This window comes from Scleropages formosus, chromosome 7 (genome assembly GCF_900964775.1).
Source record: "Scleropages formosus chromosome 7, fSclFor1.1, whole genome shotgun sequence".
In the NCBI taxonomy this organism is placed as follows: Eukaryota; Metazoa; Chordata; class Actinopteri; order Osteoglossiformes; family Osteoglossidae; genus Scleropages; species Scleropages formosus.
Window position 1 is genome coordinate 26,734,100 of NC_041812.1, and position 25,243 is coordinate 26,759,342.

A 25,243-nucleotide genomic window follows, 5' to 3' on the forward strand; every position below is an offset into this window, starting at 1 on the left:
CACCCAATAGCTCCAGAAATCTAGTTACAACCATTATCGAGAACTTAAAACAACTGTTGCACTTTCCAGGATAAATGACTTAACAATAAAATGCTGCGTTGGTTTTTGATCAACGTAACACGAATACGGAAATGAAGCGCTGCCATCATATGTGACCCGGATGAAGAGCACATACTGTACAATCAGGGAAGAGCATCTGCCAGGTCACCAGCCTTCGACAGAACAGGTCGAGGCACCGTGCAGGATTAGTGTGCAAGCCTGAACCTCTAAATTGCCCATTAGCTGCCTCTGCCCCACAGAAAGCCTATTAACCTAAATGGCAGCTGATTGCTAAAGCATTAAGGTGCCACTGATTCATTTCTTCCAGGCCTGTATTTACTGACTAGAGAGCACTTGCTTAAGCGCTGCCCCCCGCCTAGCCTCCATGCGGGGTTAATCAGGGTGTGGAAACGTTGCCTTACACTTCTACAGCTCAGCTTGTTTGATGCATGCCGCATTACAGATATGGGTAATTACGCCACCCCCAAAATTCTTCATTTACTCAATAACGTCAACCATGTTGCATGGCTGGCTCTACGAGGTGGAGCCACCTGAGCGATGGCGGGTCTCTGGGAATGAACCTGAACTTGAAATACCCACCACTTCCTGTCAGCGTCTAATTAATTGTCTTTCTTTGTTGTTATTGTCGCTATTCCTCGGTTGAGTAAGCCTATCTTATAAAGGTTGGCAAACGAGAGCCTAATTAAAAACAATCCCGGTACGCGCGACGTCGACCTGTTGCAAAGTGCCACCAGTAGTTGTACTGTGCTGCCAAATCCAGCAGTGCTCTCTGAGCACCACGTTTCCACAGAGCATCTTAATACAAAGTATGAACTTTATGTAAAAAAAAAAAAACATAATATTCATCTAAATGTAAAACTATTACAACCCTGGCCCTGTCACTTTGTCTCTCCATTTCTTAGGATAGCATGATCAAAAAGAGTATCCAAGTTGCCATTTGGAGCGGTGTGGTAGCTAGAAATGGGACGAGAAGGCTGACGAGAGGTTCAGCTATGTATTACCGGAGTGATGTACACAGGCCTGCGGTAGATCCCCAGCAAAGGAGCCATGCCCCATTTCACACCCTTGGTATAGTCCACAAATACAGCTCGACAAAACCAGTCGTTCTGCCCTAATCTCTCCAAAATCAGTCCAAACAGCAGGCATTAGGGTGGGCAAGCAACAGCGTTTTGAAATGTCAAGGGACTCCGCCAAGTTGTTTGTGAGCTTTCTGCAAGAAAGAAGTTAAGGAGGTGGGCCGAGGCACAGCAGGGTAAGACCGCCACAAAAGGAACTTGGGAGTCTGGGGCTCCAGAAGTAGCTTTCATCTGAGTCCCCTGAGCAGACAGCAGCATGTTCTGCCTGCAGTGAACAGTCTGGGCTGTGTGTTGAACCCCATTCTGTGACTGTGAAATGCAGGTTAGGGCTGCATGAAGCAAGATGCTAGAGATAACCTCAAAAGGTAAGGATAGTTTAGGGCGGCACGGTGGCACAGCGACTAGTGTGAATGTAGGGTCAGAGCTGACTCAGTTTGCATGTTCTCCCATGTGCGTGCGCGTTTCCTCCGGGTGCTCTGGTTTCGTCACACAGCACAAGGATGTATTTTGCAGGTGAACGGGTGATTTTAAATTGCCTGCAGTATGTGTATGCAACAGAATGAGTATGTGTGATTCCCCTAGTTGGACTGGCATTCCATCCAGCATACAGCCTGCCTCACACTCTATACTTCATTGGATAGGCTCTGAACACGGGATTACACACAATGAATGAATGACCGAATGAATGAATGAATGAATGAAATAAAGAGTGTTAGATCGCTTTGATAAAAACCTACTATAGCACACTTGAGAAAATGCTATAAACTTGTCTATGTGACGTGTGTTGGAGAGCAGTGTAGAAGAAGTGACACAAGTGGACAGGAGTATACCTACAGTAGTGTACCTTGTATCAGGCCACTCTAAGGGCTTCTTGTCACTCGGGGCCACAAATGAGCTGCCAAGGCCTGGCCAGTCAGGAGAGACGGATGGGGGACTGGGAGCTCACAGAGCCCTGACACAACAGATCTGTCCTGACACACACCCTGCCCTCACTGATTTATGGACAGCTTTCGTCCACTGATTGACTGACAGTGGTCCTTTCGGAGGGGCTTCAACAGGCCCTGTTCTGGCCCACAGCATTCTAATGCTCTTTTGTGAAAATTCCCTGCGCTGTAACAATCAATCTGTTAATGATTTTATCAAGCATAACACATCAAATCAACCCCCTGGTGGGAGCAACTATGGGTTTAATAATTTATTGGTTTTGCCACTTTCCAGCAAATCTGTCACGAGATTTATTACAAACTTCAGTTTGTTAATCATTTACATACAGGCAACTTTTTAAGATTTCATTAAATAAATAATTGAGGATAACATTTCTCCTCAGATGTTAGTAAATCCAATTATTACTTATTAAATTGGATATCTTGTTATTATAGTTTTACCCCCCCCAACTCTGCCAAGACAATGCAATCAGTCTTGAAATGAGTTTAATATCGGAAGTGGTGACAAACGTGTGGGCGGTAGCTCAACACTCAGTTTCTGCTTGGGAGTGTGGGCCTCTCTTGGAACCAGCACTACAGTGTAAGTCACCAGTGCCTCCGAGACCAGATTTCATCTACATGTCCTGTGTGGCAAACAATAACACCCATTGGTACAGAGCAGCGCACACCTTCTTCTCAGCTGAGGTCCACCTCCGTGCTTGTGCCCCATGCCTGCGCGCTCAAAGCTTCTAGCTTGGTTGCTAAACTCAAGAGAATATGCAATGGGATGTGTTACTGATCTCCTCCCTGAGCTCCTTCAAGTGCTCTCCTAGCTTGCCTGGACATCATGGAGCCGCTCCCGACTCCTTACTCAAATGGGAAAGATTATTATGACAAATGACTGCGGATGATGGCTAAAAGCGCTCTAATTTCGACGTTGTTTATGTTACCGTGGGTATAAAAGTCAAAGGCAAATGGACACAATAGGCTGCTTACGCGTTTCATCCCACCCTCGCAACAAAGGCACCCCTACCTCTTGGCATAACGAGAAAATGATCTGATAACCAAGTGAACGCTAAATGCAGACATTTGCCCAGATGACGTTCCTGAAGGTAAGCTGACAAAGATGGTAACACTCCAGTTTATATCTCTGCGATACTGTCTGCTATGGCACAAAGTGTTTCCCCTAAAAGGTCCAAACGTGTGGAAATAAACAAGGATGAGGTAATAAGGTCACACTGTTCTCCACTAGGGTGAAAATTGTTACTTTCCTGACTGATGCTTTTACACAAAAACATGTTGTCTGCACTTATCTGAAGTCTTACTTCTTTTACTCAGTTAAAAACGTGTGCATTTTTTACCGAAGCACTACTTTACCCTTGAGAGAGAAAATGAAAGCTGAGCCTCTTTCCCAAGGGTATTAAAGGAGGTCCCAGCCTGAACCGTGAACTGATGATTTTGATGACAGGTCCAGCTGCTTCAGCATCGAGCATCTCGACACATGAGGCCGACCCAGGACCCAGGCGTGAGCGCAGTGATGGTAGGAGTTCCCTGTGGCTGAAGGTCTGGTCTCCAACCAGGACGTGTTTGCTCCACAGGTTCCTCCCTGTCGTACTCCCACTGCGGGGGCCCCCCCTCGACCATGGACCCCCCACTCCCTGTCCCTCCACCATGACTTATTTATTCATCACGATCCTGAAATTACGGAAGGAAATGAAAAGACAACGTTTTCATTATTTTCTTCATTCGAGTGCTTTCCAGCTGACTAAAATTCATATTTATGCTAATGCGCATATCTTCTCCCCCCCACTGTCCCCACCCTACCTCACTCTCTCCCTCCTGCAAGACACAACGCAAGATGGCCCAAAATTAATGGCACTGCATTGGAGGTAATATCGCCACGTTTCATTAGTAGGCATATCTTTAATTTCCAATAAACACAGTAATTAGAAGCGATATCCGCCGAGACGGCCGCGCGCTCCTCTCCGGCTCGCTAGCTGGGCTTCCCGAATCTGCACAGGGGTTGAAGCGGTACGGGAGCTGCTCCCGGCTCCACCAAATATAGTCCACAGATGGGGACGGGCCAGAATTCAATTATATGGAAATGAAAACTCACGGCAGATAGGAGCTGCGCCCGACCACAAAGTAGGGTGGGGGGAAGACAACCTCCTACCTTGATTTTGGAGCTTGGAGCAACGCGCACACAGACACACACAGAGGACTGTACACGAACCCACAGAGATCCCCGAATGTGGGTGTTCACATACTTTTTTATTTCAAAGACCCCCCCACTCCTAAAGACCCTCCTTGTTTCAATACAAATCGTCTGAACCCTGAAGTGGGGGAAAAACGAAATTTTGAAAGAACGTACAATGTAACATACCACAGAGGCACTGGGGGTCACCGAGAGCAGACAGAGCATGAGGACAAATTGTCCACATTAAAACGGACTGCTGAGACTCATGTAGAGGAAGGAGACTGGCCTCTTTGACCTTTACATCTTTTAAATATTATAGCGACTCTTTACTTCAGTTTTACTGACAACTCGCAGGACGACTGTCTACCCCCCCGAGCACTTCTGCTGTCTAATCCCCTTCTTCTGGCAGCTGGATCCTGAACCCAGGGGAAAAGAATGACGATACAGAATCCCCTCGGACTGATCAGTTAACCATCAAATCTGCTTGTCCGGGAGTAATGGAATATGTTGTGTATGATGTGTGCACGGCCCTTCACACGGGTCTCGCTGGCTCACTGTTTGAAGAAGGAGACAAACACACCAACTCCTCGCAGAAGTGGAACAGTCACAAATGGGGCACAAAGGTACATCTGACCTAATTTCAGCGGGAAGAAAAACTATGGGACTGCCATGTAGTTGACAAATTTCTACTTTATTACGTGTTTAATTCAACTTCTGACAGGGCCAGACGGCAAAGGCACACGGCAATGCTGAGAAATGAAACATTATGACATTATGACAAGAGCTTGGTCAGGACAGAGCTAATGAAGACATTAGACCTCCCTGGAGTGTGAGATGGAGTTACTCCGACACTGACAGAGAGTGGGTTGTGTGAGTGGCATGCCCAATGAGGGGGGCGTGGCCCTGTGAGGACAGAGGGAGGGGTGACAGGAGGCTGGTGGTGGGGCTTTTGGATCCCAGGGTCCAGAGACACAGATTAGCTGCACATCAGAGACAAGAGACGTGACAAGTGGAAGAACTGGCCGCCACCACATGCCTGTCCCCATGCCTGTCCCCTTCCTCCTCAGCTTCTTCCATCTCCTCCTCTCTGCTTACCCTCCGCCCACCACCAGCACAACCGCATTATCTCTCTGTGGTGCTGAAAGACTCATGTCTGGGCTCTGTCTAAGTGCCTTATGCTGTACAGAGGCTGTTTGTGCCCTTCTGAGTGTGTGTGTGCATGTGGGGCTTGTCAGACCTTCTCCTTGTGAGGAGGCCTTTGAGCTCTCTCTGTGTGCAGCTCCTGCTGTCCAGGGGATTGGTGCGGGGGGTGAGCCTCTGTCCGACACACCCAGCTCCGTTTCCATCCGTGTAAACAATGTGTACCAGGGAGCGGTGGCTCCTGGTGATGATGTGCTACACAGAGCAAGTCACATTGCAAAAGTTCTGGGTTTATACACACTGGAAAAAAAATGTTTCCATTTTCAAAAGCCGCTCATTGTCAGAAGGAGGGACGGAGAAGGTTTGGATGGACTCAGGTCACACTGGGAAGCCTGTTAAGAATGGCTTGATGGCTGATGCAGTTCATCTGGAAACGTGGAGGAGGAAGGGAGCCCCCATGGCGTTCTGTGCGGCAATGCCAGCTTAGCATAGTTGTCTGTTGTGGGGAACCAGTAGATCCCTTGAAACAGGCAGCTACTCCAACACTTTCTCTGCTTTCTTTAGCCACATGTGCTCCTGCTGAGCACGGTGAAGAAATTTACACCCTGTCAAGAGCAGGTATCCCATAAAAAACCCTACCTGTTACTTCAGCTGTAATGAAAACTTGCATCTACGTTCATAGCCCTGCTTCCTTCTTGCTGGTGTCGTGTCTACACCTCTCCACAAGAGAAATGTGCCAGAGTGCGAGTGGAGAAGCCTAACTCTCGTCTGTAATGAGAAAACAACAGACAAATCTGATGGCGCAGTGCCTCCTGCTGGTGGAGCCATCCACTGGGCATCACCGAGGAAGGTACGGCCTCCTGAGAGAGTCCTGCAGAGTCCCACAAATAGCTGCTGCCCCTCGTCCCCAACCCAATCACAAATTCCTGATCACACCACCAGCCTCAAAGCATGCCGGCAGACACCAATGGCCTGGCCATCACTTACTCCACCGCCTTCAAATCTGTCAGCACCAAGGCTGTCAAATTACTGTCAGGAGCTGATGGAGGAGAAGAGGTTGGAGGCTGTGGGGAGGACAGAGGTGCTGGGGGGGGTACCATTCTCCTGACATCCATCACACTGCAGCTGTCCACTCCTCCCACGGCTCCATGTCATCTCTGTGCCAGAGCACCGTAGCCTATTTTTCGGGGTTATTCCCCTGGTCCCATTTTTACATTATATTAAGTCTAAACGTGGGGTGCAGGATATTTCTATCGATTATACATACACTTTACCCACACACACTCAGGCCAACATTCCGCGAAATAACTGAGGTTAAGTTCCTTGCTCAAGGGTACAGCTGCGGTTCCCCTCACGCAGCTCCAACTGCCAAACCTTTGGCCACAGGTCAGGCTCTTTGTCCACTTCACACCCTGGCCCCCCGTTGGCCTGGCAATCAGCAAACCCCTGTGGGCCAGCCGTGTTTTTAAATGGCTCTCTGCGCTGTCACACAATGGAGGACATAACGCCGCAGCAATTACGGGCACTCAGAGAGACCCATCGCTAGTGGATTGAGTCATACCGGTGTGTCCGTGACGAGGGAGATGATGGGTCTTGCTTTTTCCTTCCATGCCACACTTGCCTTTGTATTAATACATAAACACGGGTACCACTGTTTACTAGCAGGTGTTCCCAGCAGCCTCCAAATTTTTTGCACTCGTATTCCTATAAGTTTCTCCATATAAATAAATGTAAATGTGGACATACCTACTTTGCATATCCTGCGTAATTCATAGAGAAAGGCAGGAGGTGGCTCCGGTAGGCCCGGACTGCTGATCTGGGCATAGCGTGGGGCTTTTCTCTCACTTCCTTTTACAGAAAAAGCCCTGCTTGGAATGTAAAGCATGAATAAGAAAAAATAAATAATGTCAATGCAGAGGAGGCACATCCGAGGCCGAAGGCACAGACCTCGTAGCTGTCTTTCAGGTACCACCGACAAGCATATTTAGCAGCAAGAAAAACCCAGAACGGAACAACTTTGCAATTCAGTTTATTTACATTTATTTATTTAGCAGACACTTTTCTCCAAAGCAGCTTCCAATGGATACTATGTGGTGTTATCAGCCCACACACCTTATTCACCAAGGTGACTTACACTGCTTGATACACTACTTACAATGGGTCACTCATCCATATATCAGTGAAACACACTCTCTATCACTCACACACTAGGGGTGAACCTGAATGACAGGTCTTTGGACTGTGGGAGGAAACCAGAGCACCAGGAGGAAACCCACGCAGACACAGAGAGAACATCCAAATTCCACATAGACTGAGCAGGGATTGAACCCATGTCCTCTCACCCCACGCAGGCACTGTGAGACAGCAGCACTACTTCTTGTGTTACCATGCCGCCAAACTTTCAAACTTCGAGTAGTTGTACAACAAATGCTCACTCGCAATTCTCTAGTAGCAGTTATAAGCAAACTAAAATACCTTAGACCAATCATACAGGGAGTACATACTTTTTACACCTTAACTTTTAGAAAATCCAGCTTTCGCAGTATTGGAAAACTTAGTGATATCATTTCACATATTCAAACACATTTCCCCGGGAATTCACTTGTCTCTGAATGAACCTGGTTGTTAGTGAAGGCAGTACAAAACTCAACATTAAACTGATTGGTCAGCTCCGATTGGCCTCTCAGCAGGGGAGAATTGACTGACAACCAACAATGGCCAATGAAATTGGAAGGAATCAGCTGACTGTAAGGAGGTCTAACTAATGGCCTGCAGTAATAGTGGCTCGATTAGTTTTGAGGAAAGTTAAAACATTATGCGACAAAGCCAGAAGTGTCAAGAAAATTTTGAAAAATGTAGTGTTTATGTACTCCAGAGTAAATGAAAGTATGTACAATTTCTCAAGAAATGGATTTAATTAGAAGTAAGAGCGCTGTAAATGTAACTTGTTACTACTACTCAGCAGAATGGTTGGCACTCTCCCATGTTCTCATGCACCCATCATTGTGAAAATACTGTATATCTGTATGAACTCCAACCTTTTTTTAGTAGTAAATCAAACTTGTATTTCTATTTTATAACTGTATAATTTCAACATCCTGCAACTCGCTTTGCACCAAGATACCCTTAGGAGTTTATGACTAAGTGTCTTCCTTAGCGCCCAAGCCAAAGGCGCGCAATAGCCGCACACATCTTAAATACCCAGGCACTGTGAGACAGCAGCACTACTCGCTATGCTACCATGCCACTCGTGCTTATACAGCTCATGTCGAGGTACCAATATGGAGTGGCATGTGTTTCCTTTAAGTAACTGTCCTTGTGGCTAGTGGACTCTATGCCCGCTGCTGGCTCTGAGCTGAGATTCCTGATTTTTGGGTAAGTCCCATCAGAGACATGAGGTGATCCAGCGTTACTTGCACCCAGAGGAAAGCAAGCTGGCCTCTCTTGGCACTAAGCCTGATAGCGTGCGTCTGGTGAGCGCACTCGCACTCCACAGGTGATGGATGGGATAATGGACTACAGAGTGGTCGCCATCTGCAGATGTTACATTTTAGGCATGAATCGGCAGCTGGTCGGGCATCGCCTTCAGGGCCGTTCTAATACTTCAGTTGCCTGACAACAGCCACTCCCCATTCTCTAGGAAGGCGAGATGTGTTTCTCCATCTGCGGCAAAGCTCATTGATGCAGACTTATTGAGAAAGAAAATTTAAAAAAAAAAATTTTTCAAATGCATTTCTGTAAGGAAATAAAGTGCGAATCTATGATCCGTGCATGGCTGTGCCAAGCAGCAAATCGATAGTTTCACGTGTTGGCGGCTATGTGCAACAGAGCAGACACAAATGGCCAACAACGGCAAACAACAACATACAACAGCGAATGTCGGCCCTGTGTTGTTACGTTCTGGCTCCTACGTCCGAGGCATGTCGCCCGGCCGGGCGCACTCCAGCGATGCCACATTGACCACGCTCGACGAACGTGCACAACGGGAGCCAGTTATCCCACTCGGGAGGGGACTCTATGAGTGCCATGACTATTCATTTGCAAACACAGTGCCACCAAATTCACAACCGTGTGCGGTCACAATATAATTCTAGCAGGCGGTCTGAGGGTGTGAAAACTGGACCATAAGGTTTGCGCTATGAATCTCACCGAGGGAACAGCCATTATAGTGTAGAGAAAGCTAGGAAGATACTTTGGTAAATGTGCAAACAATGCTCATTTTTTCAGCCCTTGCTTTATTTCCAGTCAAATGATTATATCTGCGAATGTTTCGAAATTAAAGCAGTGTAGAGTCAGGGAAGAGGATCAACTTTGAGCCGAAAACCAGACTTTACATTTTTGCCAGGGATGTTCCGTTAAAAAGAAGGAAAATTCAATACGAAATTATTACGTGATAAAAGGAACATGGCCTGTGAGGTTACCGAACGGGCAGCAACATCTCAACTCCTGAACCCTCCCGTTCACCTTGCCGTGGGCGGTGGGGTCAACGATGACATGAGCAAGCTCAGGGCTAAGGGGTCCCAGCTGCTCACCCAGATCCTCTCTACTAGGTCATGGCGTCAGTCAGTGTGTGCGTGAAGCCACGGGAGTCCGTCATCTAGCTGCCACGTCATCCATCACGGCCAGAGCCTGCAAACCTGGCCCCACGCATGCGTGTGTGTGTGTGCACATGTGAGAGAGTGAAAAAAACACAAGCAGCGGGACACTCTCCTGCCATCCCATCTTGAAAGACTCCCGCTGTCCTTGCGCTGACATGTATTTGAGTGTGTGTGCGTGTGTGTGAGTGTGATTACGTGTCACGTTGTGCTTCTTGCCGCGCCGGCATATGTTGCATGTGCACGTATATGTGCATCTCCGTGTGAAACAGAGAAACTCATCTTCTGCCCCTCCCCCACAGCACAGTGCGTGCGCGCGGTGCACACGTGTGACATGTCCCTCGCTACCCGGGTGCACGTTGTGAGATGGATGCGAGGAAGATGACTCAGAGAGATTGTTCTCATCCATCCTCACAGTGTGTCTCATTCACATGTAATGAGTGTGTAAGGGGTGACCTCACCTACCTGCTTCAGAAACCCGATTAAACACTTCTCTTGGACAAGGGAGCGACAAGGCCTCCTCCAGTGCCCGTCACCTGTTATCTCTCTCGTCCGCCACCTCGTGCAGCAGATGCGTTGCTTCTTCCCACAACCCGAACAGTGCTCGCTGCATTTAATGTAATCCTTAATACAGTGAAGGATATTTATGAACCGTTGGCGTCGAGAGCCGTGCGCTGGTTGGAATCGGTACTCCATGGGCTGAGGTGGGCTGTGAAATGTGCTTTGGAAAAGCTGAATGGGGGAATAAAGAATAATTGCTGCATAACTAGGCGAGTGTGATGGGCGGGCTCGCACCAGAGCACTAGGAGGAGAAGGGGGCACCAAAATGATTACTTTTTTCGGATGAATACTACATTTCATTAAACGAGAGTGTTCTTTAATGCACCCTGCCCACCAAATAGTTCAAGCTGCAAATAATAAAATACTTGGCACCTGCTCGCCAGCTGCCGTAAAGCCCATGTATGAGAGTCGACCCTGGAGCGTTCGCCTAAGCAAGGTCGCTCAGAGCCTGATCCCACCCTTTGGGGTAACATCTCACAGACACTCAGATACTTCCGATCAGCTGATGGGACCGAGTCTACTTCTGGATGTACCCAGTATGAAGAAAACTATTTTACATTTATTTTCAGCAGATGCCTTTCGCCAAAGCAACGTACAAGTCAGAGTGAATAAAAATGCATTCCACTTAGAGATGCAGAGGCGCGATTCTTAGACTTTGGTCGATAAGGCCAGTACCACCGATTTTACCATCGTACATTACACAAGTAGCTGCACACAGAATTGATGCGTATACATTTCATTTTTAATTTAACAGATAACGTGATGACAGTTTACGGAGCAGAGAGGGGATTTGAAAGAGACAAACTGAGGGACAGAGGGAGTTCAATCCACCACTCTGGAGTCAGAAAAGTGAACCTTTGTCTTCCTCATTTTTATCTTCACAATCATTTCTCTGTCTCATGTGGTGACTTTTAATTGCGTGTCCAAAGTGAACTTTTTTACATAACAAAGTGACACCCCAAAAGTCTGCACCTGCAGTAATAAACACAACTGCTACAGTGCAAATAAAACAAATGAACAAACAAGGACAAATTAAATAATTATTTTAGCAAAATCTGAATTGCGTGGCAGCAACACATCTTTTACAGGTGCTTCAGTGAGTCTTGGAAGTTGTCTCGACCACATGTTAACTTTCCTTTACTTTATCATTTTAATGTGTTACTATTCTGCATACTGAAATTTGGCAAAAAATATATAATCACACAAGAAATGCATTGGCTACATACAGTGCTGCTTCAAAGTATCTGAAACCCTTGTATCCCTTAGTTTTACCACAAAACGGTTATTTAATGAGAATCAGTCTTTTTCATCTGACACAATAGGTGTGTAATGACCCAGTTCCATAAGTTGGTTCAGAGGAAGTCATGTGTGTAAGAGAAATACAGAAATAATGCAGATACAAAAATAGGGGAAGCCCAAGTTGCATTGGTTAAACCAAACAGGTGAAAAGAAGCAGGTGTATAAATCCTAATCATTTACTAATTTTATAAGTTTAAGATGTAAGATTTAGATTTTAAATGTTTGATATTTCACACAAGAATAATGGCCATAACTATAGGGTTCACACACTTTCACGTGTGCCTGTATGAGTACGTATCATCAGTTTTGTCATCCCATTGCAGCTGCCCAGGTCACATAACTGATGTTATGCCACAGATATAGAGCTCCAAAAAGCACCACAAGAGACAATTTCATGGGACAGGGCAGGAAAGAAAAGGTTTTGCTGATGATCAAATGAAAAAAATGATCCTGTCCAGATCCTCGGCAGCTCTGTGTGTCTAGTAGGAGCAGGTTTGTCGCCCTGGTTAGAGCCAGGTGTGACCCTTGGCCCCCTCACCTCCATCTGGCTGTTTCTCCCTCCCAGCCCAAAACTGAATATATACGCCAGGGTGAGGAAAATACAAAACAAAGAGTTTGGAGATGGAAAAGCTTCAACGCAACACATTGTCATTTGTATTAAAACAGTGCGATCATCTAAAACGAGGGCCACACAAGCTCTGCAGCGTCTGCTGCCGAGACTCAAAGTTGGTGCTGAGCGGAAGTCATTTGCACACTGAGGTTTCGGCGCGCCTGATTTATTCTCGCGTCTTGTGTCGAGGAAACACATTAGCCACAACGCCAGCAGAATAAGCATGTTTTCATCTCGTCCGCTTTGATCTGACTGACCTGAATTGATGCTGCTCAATTCCTTGCAGGCCCCCTCTAAACAGCTGCCATGAGGAGAATGTATTTATTTATTAAATGTTTATTTCCTCATCTCGGGTTCCTCTATGTTGTTTCAAAAATGCAATAAGACGTTCCCACTGGATGGCAGCACCTCTGAAGGAGTTGACATTGTAGGCGAAGCGGAGCAGTGGCGGAGGCCTCTGAACGGGCTACGTGCTTCCACCATTGCTTATTATTTACTTATTTGTTTATTATTATTTTTTCTTATCACAGCTTGTCTGCCGTCGCGTAAACAGGTCCCGTGCCGCTTCCTCCCATGCGAGCGACACTTGCCCCCAGTTTGTCAGCTCTGCGACATCCCCCCAGCACCGTTACAGGGGAGCACGGCGAGAGGGAACATGGTCCACGGGGACAGCCACCTGTCGGAACAGCTTGTGACTTGTGGGGGAGATTTCGGGAAAAGTGCCTCAGCTGCCACTGCTTATAATTAGGGAAAATGAGGCGGCCGAGAGCGGGCGGACGCTGGGTGAGCGATGCGAGCACATGCTCGGGTTCTGCGCCTGCTCCCAGCTGCTCGGAAGCGGCGGGGGGCTTTCCGTCAGCTCCGTGTTGACAGCGTCCTCTGGCTCCCCCTACCCCACCCCATCCCCATTCCCATCCTTCTCTGGGGCCCTGAGGCTGTGGGTTCCAGTTGCGAAGGACTGGCGCAGCGGCTGCAACCCCTGACGACCTAATCTTCTCCATGCGCCGTTATCATCAGAGCCTCCGTCAAGGCTGTGTAAATATGCACCCCCCAGACCCCGCACGCACGCACGCACACGTGCGCGCGCACACACACACACACACACACACCATGGCAGAGAAAGACTGAGTGTCTACTGGGCTTGCTATGCATGAATGCACCACGCGGTTGCCGTGGAAACCCTGTGGACTAGGGACCTGTTTGCTTTCCCGCGCTACACGCATCGGGATGCAGGCACAAACACACACACAAAATTACTGGCTCAAACAATGAGGTATGTTTACATACGTGTGCACGCACGGACACTCCTGCAAACTAACACACTGTAATACATTTGCACACGCATATTCCAGTGCATGCATTTTGCATACAATTAAGTCAACACACACTTTTGCGCACCAGGCCCTGTTCTGAGACATTCTGATACATACGAACCCATGAATTACACCACACTTTGACACACAGCTACAGACAAAGCACGTGATGTCACCCTTCCTCTGAATCAACAATAATTGATATACTTGAGCTGAACGCGATCGCTGGCATAGAGGAGCACAGCGAAGCGACACTTATCTCTCCTTACATCCTCCCTACTTTGTCTCTCTCTACATCCCTCTCTCATTCTCTGTCACACTCTCTCTCTCTTTGTGCTCCGCTAATCTGTGTCTTATCACTCTGAGCAGCTCTGTCTACGTTTCTGCTCCCTCGCTGCCTTATCGCTCATCGCTGTCAGTCAGTGCCCATCAGCCACTGCTACCTGCCGGCACCCACAACCATCGCCCGCTGCCTCAGCCCGTCCTGCTGTCAAAAAGCTATGGGAGGGCGTGGCCAGCAGACACTCGCTACCCTCTTCTCTGTCCTTGCTCAAGGCACAGCAGGGTCCCTGAGGGCCCTGAAATGCTGCTAGACATCAATACACTCAGTGGCAAGAAGAATTTTATAGACAAGCCATAGAGGTCCAGCTTCTCAGATGGACAGCAAAGATTATGCTTTTTTAAAAAAAAAACCTAAGCTCCTGAAATCAGAGGCCCAGAACAACATGACATCATCCCTTCTGCATCGATAATGAACGGCGGTTTGTACAGCGATCCGAACCCACGAGGCCATGTCAGGGAGAACATGCTCGCTCACCCGCTGTCGGAGTGGTGCAGTTTCAACAGGAGCACAATGCCTCCGACTTTTCAATTTCCTTCCTGCTCTTCCAAGCGTCACGGATCAAAGGCCACGTTCTCCTGCCAGAGGGTTAATCTCAAGGAAGGCGGGTGTCGCTACCTCTCCAATCCAACAGCACCCCTCCCTCAAACCACCCGTAACGCTATCCAAAAATAAACTCCTCCTGCGATCCATGATGAGCAAGCTGTGGATCTCACTCCCGAGATGTCTAATGCACTCTGCCCACCCTCCCCCTCCTGGCCCAGTGTACCCTGCGCCCTACTGGCAAACGCTGCTGGGGTTTTGTTCCAGAGCATCTCCGGGAGGACGGGACCCCGGAGTGCTTCTGAGCAGTGCTCCTTTGGTCCATGTCGGTGTGTTTAACCCCAGGGGCGTTGAACTGAGCAGCAAGCACATCCCCTCTCCCTGGAACCCGAGTAATTGTGGATAATGGAGTTTAACAACCAGCTGCTGAGGTGCATTTCAGTGGGACCTGGAGCTCGATTTCTTCTCCAACGGAGAGGAACTTTTGAATGAGATCACCGGAAGCATGCAGGGCTGGACAGAGAAAAGGCACTGGATTTCTTACGGCTACCCATGACCACCCCACCCTGTCCCGCATCCCCTACCCAGCAAGCCGGGAGCTGCACACAGCGCTGATGGAAGCCTGTGATTTCAGAGGTGCTCATTATCCAAACAAAAAGGCTTTTATTTACTGAGGACAGCGTGCACCGTTATAACGGAAGACGCCTGCTCCTCTCTCGAGGAGTGAGAAGGGAAGAATAAAAGACGGGAGAGAACAGAAGAGAGAGTGGATTGCAGGGAGATAGATAAAGGAAGGCATGATATGAAAGATGAAAAAATTAAGGTCTTTATTAAAAAGACTTTCTAATAATATGAGAGAAAACTGATGGAAGCTGCTAGAAAGGGAGATATATAAGGAAGGCAGCTGTGAGACTTAAAGGTAAATAATTATAAACTAATGCAAACAAATTAGATGTACTGTCTTCAGGTGCGAAAAACACATTTAGGTTTACATAACAAAGAACAACAAAACAATGCTCTGAGTAATTAACTTGTTTTCCAGGTTAAGCTGCACCTGCGAAGGAACCACAGGTAATGGACTTGACGCCAGGCGTTCCATGAAGGGAGCGGGTGTGCCAGTGTGCCGTGCCGAATGCAGCCACCACGGATTAGTGGAGAAACACGGTTTGCACGAGGGCCAAGCGCTAGCAAACAGGGCATCTTCTGAAGGGACTGTGAACAGAAGCAGTCTACACTCAATCTGTGCAAAAGGGTGCACGGCGGCTGTAAGCTCCCGGAAAAGCCGGCTCTCCAGAGCCCTGAAGAACGCAGCAGGAGCCTAAGGCGTCACCAGAAGGAGCGGAGGCTCGGTGATGGGACCTGATGTGGGCCTGGGTCCCGCCACTGCCAGCCGATCCCACTTTGGACCCTGTACCGCTTTATCGGAGACGATGACCTCCTGCTCGCCGATGATGACAAAATACAGCAACTGGACTTAGATACCCCCTTATCTTGTGTTCCAGTTGCCAAGTGGCCAATAATTGAATTCCTTCTTCCCTAAAAATGCACGGCTCCAGCTTCTGAGGACCATAAATCCCCATTTCCATATTTCCAGAGAATTGTGAATGAAGTCCCATTGACCATCTTAGAAGAGTTATTGATTTATTGATGGAAAAAACTGCTGTTTTTCATAAATAAGTAATAATGTGTGCAAGTTTCAACAGGGAGTTCCTATGACAGGTTTCCTGACGGACACCGGGCACGCAGGCGCGCGCTGGTTTTTCATTTTCTGCTAAATCTTTTTGTGTATTCTTGCTAAGCTCTTTATTATTTAGTCTTAACTAAGCGGTTTACTAAATTCTGACAATAAGCTGACATAGAAACATTTTTGTATTCTTTTGGAAAAATTATTGCAGGCATGTTTGTACTGATAAAAAAGATCAAGGCAGAGATTCTGTTTTTTCTTCTTGAAAATAATGATTTTGTTAACCTTAATTATAGTGAACTAATTAATTATTTGACGAATTAGTTATTTCTCAGTAGTTTGCAGACTCAAAAACAATATGCAAGTGAATGACAGATTGAAAGTAATTAAGTTTAACACTCATTTATACTGAATTTTCTCAAGGGACAAAATAATCCTAATCAAATTTAACACACAAATGTACCTGGAGCTTGAAATCTTTTGTTATATTTCTACGCAAAGCTCTATATTTCGTTAAAGCTCAGTTAAACCAAATTAATTATGAGCTCAGCTAAAGCAAAAGCCTGCATTAGGGGGTCTCTAAGGATGGGGAAGGCCTAAGGTAGGAAAAAAAATATGAATGTCAACCGACACATGGTACTCGCACACATACCATCATAATGTGGGAAAGTGAGGGTATTTTAGGGCCTGTAGGTTACACCCCTCTATAACTTCCAGCTGGCTCAATGAGATGAATGGCAATGAAATGCTGAAGGAACGAAAGCTGGATTGTGGCACAAGCTGTTCCATTATAAGTTTATGATATTTTTTGCTTTAAATGTGGCTCATTTCAGAGGGGCAAATGAAGCTTTCCAAACCATACGTAGAAGGTAAATTAACAATTTTCTCTATCAATGATTCACAACATTAAATCGCTTGAGGAAATGCATGTTTTCCCTCAAAGCCTTTTTCGAAGAAAAGGTTAAAGTCAAGTGGTCACGTATTATGACAAAAACTCCTTTAAAAAAAAAAAAAAAAAAAAAAAAAAAGGTGCAGAGGAAAGCGCAGGCCTTTGCTCAAGTCAGCTATGATCTAATGACAAGCAGCAGTTCATCAGTGATTTGTTTTCAAAAAGCTATAGACCAATAAACTCATTAAATGCGATTCTCCATGAATGCGACTACTGATTTCATTAATTTAAAGTCAGATTACTAAATTATCCTCTGAAAGAAAAGATAAACAAAAATGCATGCAGTCACTAGGAGACTAATTTAAATTAATGGCTTGCAAGATAATTGGAGAACTGCCAATTTTATTTAAAAGTATGTGTTATTTAAAGGCCCTTTTACCCATTTAACTTGCTTATTTGTAGAACAAACAATGCTACAGTTATCATGCATGCCACATAGCTTTTAAGACAGTTGTTGGCAGTACGCAACATCTTAGTTCTCATCTCATAAATTTTCCATTTTGGTTTTTTAATAACTTTAATCACTTTATCTTTTCATTAAATTCAGTGTTGGAAAATATATTGTTCAATTTTTAAAAAACTTATTCATTTATGTATAGACATGACTTTTTTGACAATATAAAACCAAGCCCGAAAAGAAAGATATCATGAGGAACTTAGAAATAGGGGCAGCCAGTAGCGTAATAGTTAGACCTACTATCTTTGGGCCCAAAGGTTGCAGGTTTGAATTCCACCTCCAGCTGTAGCACCCTTGAGCAAGGTACTTACCCTAAATTGCTCCAGTAAAGTTCCTCAGTTGTATAAATGGGTGAATCACTGAAAGTAACTTAACACTGAAAGTTGCTTTAGAGAACAGAATCAGTTAAATGAGTAAATGTGATGTAAATGAGAAGAGTCTTGGGAAAGACCGGGGTTAGAATTAGTTTACTTAACAGCTACAGAACTATACCCAATGCATACAACATATTGCAAATAAAGTTCAAACTACTTTTACACAAGCTACAGTTACTTCTTTACACTTGTTTTCTGTTGTAACAAACCTTGTATAACAGACAGTGTTTTGGTATCAAAAATAAATTTTGAGGTTAAACTAAACAAGTTGTTAAAATTTCATGCATGGAACAACTATTTCACTGAGCATACAGTATACAGGGAATAGTGAAATATACAATGTAAATATGTATTATATAAAATATAATATTGTCTGCTGTATTTTCTCAGTTTACAGCAGCTTTGTTACTGGTTTATATATTTTAATGAAATAAGAATCAAAAGAAATAAAATGTCATGTGTTATGACATTTATATTTTCTTATATATAAGAAATGAAACAACATTAAAATTGAGTATAATAAACTGAGGTGGGTATACATTGATCATTTAACACATTCTGACATTTACTTGGTTAGGAGATCAAGAGTGCAGATGCAGTGACTATGGACAGCCTACAAAAGAAACCCACCTCCAGAAGCAGCCCTCAGTCCATTCAGGATGTGGCTTTGGCTGCAAGCTACAGAACCGCATGGTCACCTTTTATTGCAACAGCTGCTGAGATGCATTCTAATTGTTCGTAATGTTTCTGTGTCCCGGTACTCAAAAAACAACACAAAAAAGTTGCGCTCAATGATTCAGTGACAATCCTTGATCATTTCTCAGTGAAACCTTTACGAAGTTCAAAGTACAGTATATACTGTCATATCAGAGAGCCAGCTTGTGAGTGAGTGTGTGAATGAATGTGTGTGCGCAAATGTGTACATGAGCGCAAAGAGGGAGATGGGTATATGGGATCGAGTTCACACCTGTCTGTGATTAACTGTGCGGTTTGACAAGCCTCTGCCCCCCCCACACGTCATTAAGTACTTTGCCGGACTTGCAAATGCCATGTTTTCATTTGTTTCCCCTGAATGTATGATGTGAACGTACTTAGTGATTACTAAAGTGTGCTGAGAATTAGATTGGTATTTGCCGGCTTGCTGACCAGAGTGGCACATGTAACAACGTGACTCAACGAGCCATGGCGGCTGAAGGAAAAGGGTGGGTGGATGGGCGGGGGCTGCCAGTCCGCCTGTCTCTGACACTCCGGCATTCGAGCTCATTTTCCGCCGTTCCATCTTTATCCATTCCACTGAACCTGCGATGTTAACAATCCTGTCGTCACATTTACCAGTTCTGCCTCATTACAGGCAAAGAAGCGAATAAATTAGAGAGGGAATCTGCACCGACACAGGTTTTGGGCTTCACATGACAGACGCTAAAAAGAGAGGGAGGGTGGGGTCGCACTGGAGAGGGGATCATTGCATGGGAAGAAGCCCAGTGCTACTGAACATGATTTTTGGTAAAACAGGCTAGACTCCATGACAAAGTGCTGAAATGATGGCCAACTTTCACCCCATCAATACAACAACTACTTTGTTTCTGCTTAGTGAACTGTTTCTAAACCATTTTCTGCTGCTCACTTATCTTCATTCTTTATCTGAGTAACTGAAACAGAAATATATGCTCCACCCCAGGGACAGGCACTGAGATCTTTTTTTGTCCAAGTGTCTTACAGCAGCTTCCTCTCAGGGGGTAGGTGGGACAAAGGGTGACAGAGCAGGACAGACAGGCGTCATGCAGCACCAGCTTCACCGCAAGAGTTGCCAAACACCCCTTTCTCCCGGTCTTTCCTTCCTATGTTTTCAAGATGCCAGTGCAGAAGTGTCCGCAAACAACCTACAACTAATTATACTGACAAAAAGACAAAAGCGGCAAATTTCCGATTGCTGTCAGTACTAATTATGAGAGCAAACGTGCTTACAGCAGTAGTCCCAGAGAACGACATATGAAAAAGGGCAAAACAGATATTAATGATCATCCCTCACACACGTCCACGCGTGCACATGCAGAGGGACTCTGTCGCTGTCTAGTGCAGGACATGCGGGTTCGCTGCAATCGGCGGCACGGAGGCCTGGTCCCAGCACAGGCACGCAGGCAAGATGGAGCCGGCCCGAGCGCAGACAGTCACGACTCACAGCCCGCTGAGCGCAGCATCATCCACGTAACCTGTTAACGAGAACCTGTTCTTCTTGCCTGCCGTCCATCTGTCACCTGCAAGCTTTCGGGCTGAACCACGGAGCAAGCGCTGGCCTCGCTAACTTGTCTTCAGCCACGGCGACACAGAGTAAACTTTTAATTTTTTCCTCAATTGCTTTCCTCAGACCCATGCGCACCCACAGCGCAACTGTTCCAGGGCCACAACGGAGAAGCAGTGAGTGAAAGTCAAGTGTAGAGGGGGAGGGTGGGGAGGAAGGGGAACGGGAAGCAGAGATAGGCAGAGAATCTGGCTTCTTTCAGGATCCTAATTGGCTTTTGGGCTTGCACAAGACCAATTAGTGGGCCTATTACATCTGTACCCGGTGAACTAATTGGGCTGAGTGGTTAATGAATGGTGGCCTCAAAACAGCAAAGAGATGCAACACAAAAAAGGCTTTATTCAAAAATGTGGTGCAAGGCTAGGAGTTGCCATGTTGGGCGACAACAAAGCTCACAAAATCATAACAAGAAGGAATTGCAGTCATGGAGGAATTGCCGATAACGCTGGCCTAACCTCAAAGGTTCGTACTCCGGGTGACACGTGTGCCTATCTTACAGAACATCTCGGTGCTCACATAATGAAAAAAAAACCTCTGAGGAAAGGAAATTTACGAGAATGTTACATATTAGGGGGTGCGGTGGCGCAGTGGGTTGGGCCGCAGTCCTGCTGTCCGGTGGGTCTGGGGTTCAAGTCCCGCTTGGGGTACCTTGCGATGGACTGGCGTCCCGTCCTGGGTGTGTCCCCTCCCCCTCCGGCCTTACGCCCTGTGTTGCCGGGTAGGCTCCGGTTCCCCGTGACCCCGTATGGGACAAGCGGTTCTGAAAATGTGTGTGTGTGTGTGTGTGTGTGTGTGTGTTACATATTAATAAAACTGCCATGGTATATACCGTGATTTACTTACAGAAAAGTTTAAAAAAAAAAAAAAAAAGTATTGTTTCAAGAGAAAGCTCTGGAAATTCCCAAAAACAAACATAGGGTGCTGGAATAGCAAGTTAATTCATGCCTCCCCGCAAGCAGAAAACAGCGACTTTTCCCATCGCTGGTCTGGGTGACAGAAACGTTGACATTTTCCTCGCAGACATTTTCAGCCAATTAGCTTGAGCCCCTCAGACACACTCACGCCAAAGATGGAAACACGAGTACTTTGATTCGCTTCATAAATGTGGCAGTGGATGCTCAAAGGTAGCCAGTGAACACAGTCGGCCTTGCCTTGGATTAGCAATTATCACAACCAAACGAACCAACATTCAGCCTGGGCCTTGTTCTCGAGGAGCTCTACACTTTCTTTTTACTAGGTGATTGCTTTTAGTACCTCCTGATCATCAGTTTAGTCACACACGCAAAATCGGGTGTGCTGTGTGACGTAAGAACGAAAATCTCACTTCACCCTGCTACAGTTTTGAAGGAAAGAGTTTTTTGCTGTGGATAGCATCAGACTATCCACAAACCGGACAGGAGGTGAGACTGATCTGCTGCCCATGATCACAGCACTGGCGAGTTTTTCTCCATATTTCATGTTTCGTTACGTTTTCAGATGGAGACTGACTTGCCAGGACAGAGATTCCAACAAGTGATGTGGCAAGAGAAAACTGGGGACAGGAGAGAAGGTTACCAAACAGTAAGAGGGGACACAGAGGTGAGTTCTTAGGGAGGCACAGGGCATTGTGCCTTGTGTGTGGAGTACAGTAAATTACCCCGGTTATCCACTGTGTTGCAAATAGCTGATTAGCCCACAACAGTGCCCTTTTGCTTCCTCCTCCCCACCGTCATACTCTCCCTTGCTTTCTCTTTCGCTCTCTCTCTCAGGATTAGTGCACATCACCAGGGGCACTGTAGCTGGCCACCACCAGGAAGGGAGAGCAGGGAGTGAAATTAGGGCACTTACCCCCGGTAGGGTCTTCTGTTCGTGCAGGGCACTCTGGGCCTTCAGCGCCGACTCTCTGGCACAGTACGTGAGAAAGGCACATCCTGGAGAGGGGGGCAGGCAGACGAGGCACAGACGGAGAGAGGATTTACTTCACGGCGGTGGTCGGAGCGCAGCACTGGTGTGCGGCAGATGGCCGCGTGTGCAAAAATTAGCCTGGGTCTTATTTACGAAAAACCCTTTTTTTCCCCAGGGAAAGGCTCACCCCACTACATTAGCTCCGAAAATCACAACATGTACATGAGCGAACAGTCAATAAACATGGTAAACAACACCAAAATGGGCAGGCATGCAGTCGTATTCCCTTTTACTCATTTCCATAATTGGTACCTGAAGAACAATCTCTGCCAAGAGAAAAAGCACAAATAGGGAATCATAATTTCATCGTGTACAAATGAAAGGCACCTCCTGTATTCAGCCCCAAGTGGCTCTTCTGGGTGTAGGTGATAATGGATGGATGGCTCCTTTCAAAACATTTTACCCTCTGTTTGTCAAATTTTTTTAATTGCTACTTGTCACCACAGCGAAGATGTCCAATGATGCCAAAAGACGACCCCCCCCCCCACCCTACACACACACACACACACACACACACACACACACACACACACACACACACACACATACTCACTAGGGATATGGACACTGAAAATCTACTGGGTATTACTTTCAGTTTGGTGATGTCACAGATGGTGCAAGATGGGTCACTTAGAGATGGGGTACAGCATGGTACAGTGCATGTGTTTGCTACATGATGCTGTATGATCAGAGTACACTCTCTACCAGAGAACATTAAACTCACACACAATTTTGTCATGACTGCCAATGAATACCTCTAAGCACCTAACCTTTCAGGACTCGCCAGAACCCTCCAGAGGATCCAGAAGCTACTTTCTTGGGGGGGCGGGGCAGTACCGGTGATGACAGGATTATCAGTGAAAGAGCCTCAGCCTCTAGAGGTCTGCGGTGTAAAGATTTGTGACAAAAATTAATTAAGTTCTATCCAGGCAATCGGCACGGGTACCAGACTGTTTTCGAATACGTGCACTAAAATCTGACCAGATGCTGTTTTTTTGTTTCCTAGAACTGCTTTTTAATGACATGATGACTGGAAAAAGTAGAAGCCGAAAACACTGGAACAGGAAACGGTATAATTCCTGGCCAGCTGGTAAGAACCAATAACTTAAGCTTTTCTTTCTGTGTTCAGCCCTCAACATAAAGTCTGCATTTAATGTAACATCAGCATAGCAGTTAGTGTCAGAAATCTGAAATTATGTGGTAAAATTAATAAAATGATTTAAGTAACAGTGCATGTGTAACTGGTCAAATGTAAGTCAACCCCCGCGAAGCAAAGCTGAACGATTCTAATCTTCCAAATATCAAACAACAGATCCATAATCGTGATTTATTCTGAACACAATTTTATTTACTATAATTTCGGTAGATCCTTATCAAAATGCTCTGCAGTAGTGCTAAAAATTCCAGAGTGAAGTTTAAAAGACACCTTTTTTTTTTTGGAAGAATCAATAGCATAATCAGAAGTGTCACGTATGATTTATAGGACCTAATCTTTGAATAGCATACAAAAAAGGCCTTCTCAAACCTGTTAGTTGTTCTTAATGTGCATCATTCGACCACTAACATCATTAGTGGTTTCATCTTAATAAGTAATTCTCACAGATTTAATCATTGCAAAAAGTATCCCATTTCTACAGCTTGCAGAAGAGACTTCATTGTTTGTTGGTCAGCCAGTTGGCAATGAGATAACACACAACACTCACTTTGCCAGCTATTCCAGGACTATACAAATATACCGCTCACAAAGTCATAAACCAGGTTAAAAATAAGATTTTCTTCCACAGTTCATTAAAGACAAACAATATTAATTTGTCAAGAATAATCTCTCAAAATATTTCTAAAAAAATAACGATAATAGATAGAATCTGATGTTATTTAGTAGTAAAAAAGGACCTAACACGATAATTACATAATAAAATGCAATTGTTGCCTTACTACTTTTTCTCTGTCCTACAAAAATCTCTCATTTACATGTAATGTTTTGCAGCTTTTCTGTAGCCTGTTCTGCCATGCATCAATCGCATTGTAACTAAGGTGACATCATAATAACAAAAAGCTATTGAAACAAACCCTTTGACATTTTATTAAGTTTAATTTATTCCATGCTACACTCAATCAGCAGTCCTGCACACACTCAGAGTTACAGTCAAATACCTTTATAAGAATTCATTACCCTTTAAAAAATACAGTAATCAAATCCTAGTTCTCAAAAATAAATTGACACTTTGTTTTAAAGTTTAATTTTCAAGTTTAAACATTACTCTGCATTATTTTTTAAAGTCGGTTAATATTGTTTAGGCCTGTATTCTGACAACGGGTCCATATTCCAGCCAGTAAATGTAGAGAAAACCCAGCAGGATGTAGAGTGCTGCTGGAAGTGTGTGAACTCCATACATGGCCAACATTCTTCCATATAAAAGAAGAATAAATAGCTAAAATCTAAATCTTAAACTTCATAAAATCATGAATAAATGATTATTGTTACACCCCTGGTTCTACTTCCCTACTTGGTTTAAGCACTGCCACTTGGGCTTTACTTATTTCACACCTGCTCGACTTGTGTGTTTCTACTACACACACCAGTTCCTCTACTAAAGTAACATAAGAAACTGGTCATTACACACCTACTGTCATATGATAAAGACTGATTCTTAACATACATAGATTTTGTGGTAAAAGTAAGGGACACAAGCAGGGGAACCACACACTCCGGACTTAACTTCCTGAGGCAATGTCTAATCTTTGACGCAGTAAAACTTATTTTTTGTCCAATAAAACATTACATACGCATGGCCCATGAAGAGCTGTGTCAGGTAAATTAAGGCTTGTGTTGAGTGATATGTCAACATATATAAAAATGTTCTTCACAGAAGTTTAAT

General features: G+C 45.4%; 1 protein-coding gene across 8 annotated transcripts in view; it reads right to left on the reverse strand.

Annotated features, from left to right (window-relative positions):
* The window catches only part of LOC108926335 (CUGBP Elav-like family member 4), an 80,083-nt gene that overhangs the window by 51,609 nt on the left and 3,231 nt on the right, over positions 1-25,243 (reverse strand). For 7 of the 8 annotated variants that reach the window (XM_018738988.2, XM_018738987.2, XM_018738986.2 and 4 more), the window contains exon 2: positions 22,248-22,330. In XM_018738988.2, coding sequence (XP_018594504.1) covers positions 22,248-22,330 — 83 coding nt within the window. Of the gene's footprint in view, positions 1-22,247; positions 22,331-23,134; positions 23,181-25,243 lie in introns of those variants that run through there. The other variant, XM_029253427.1, reaches the window with a different exon arrangement.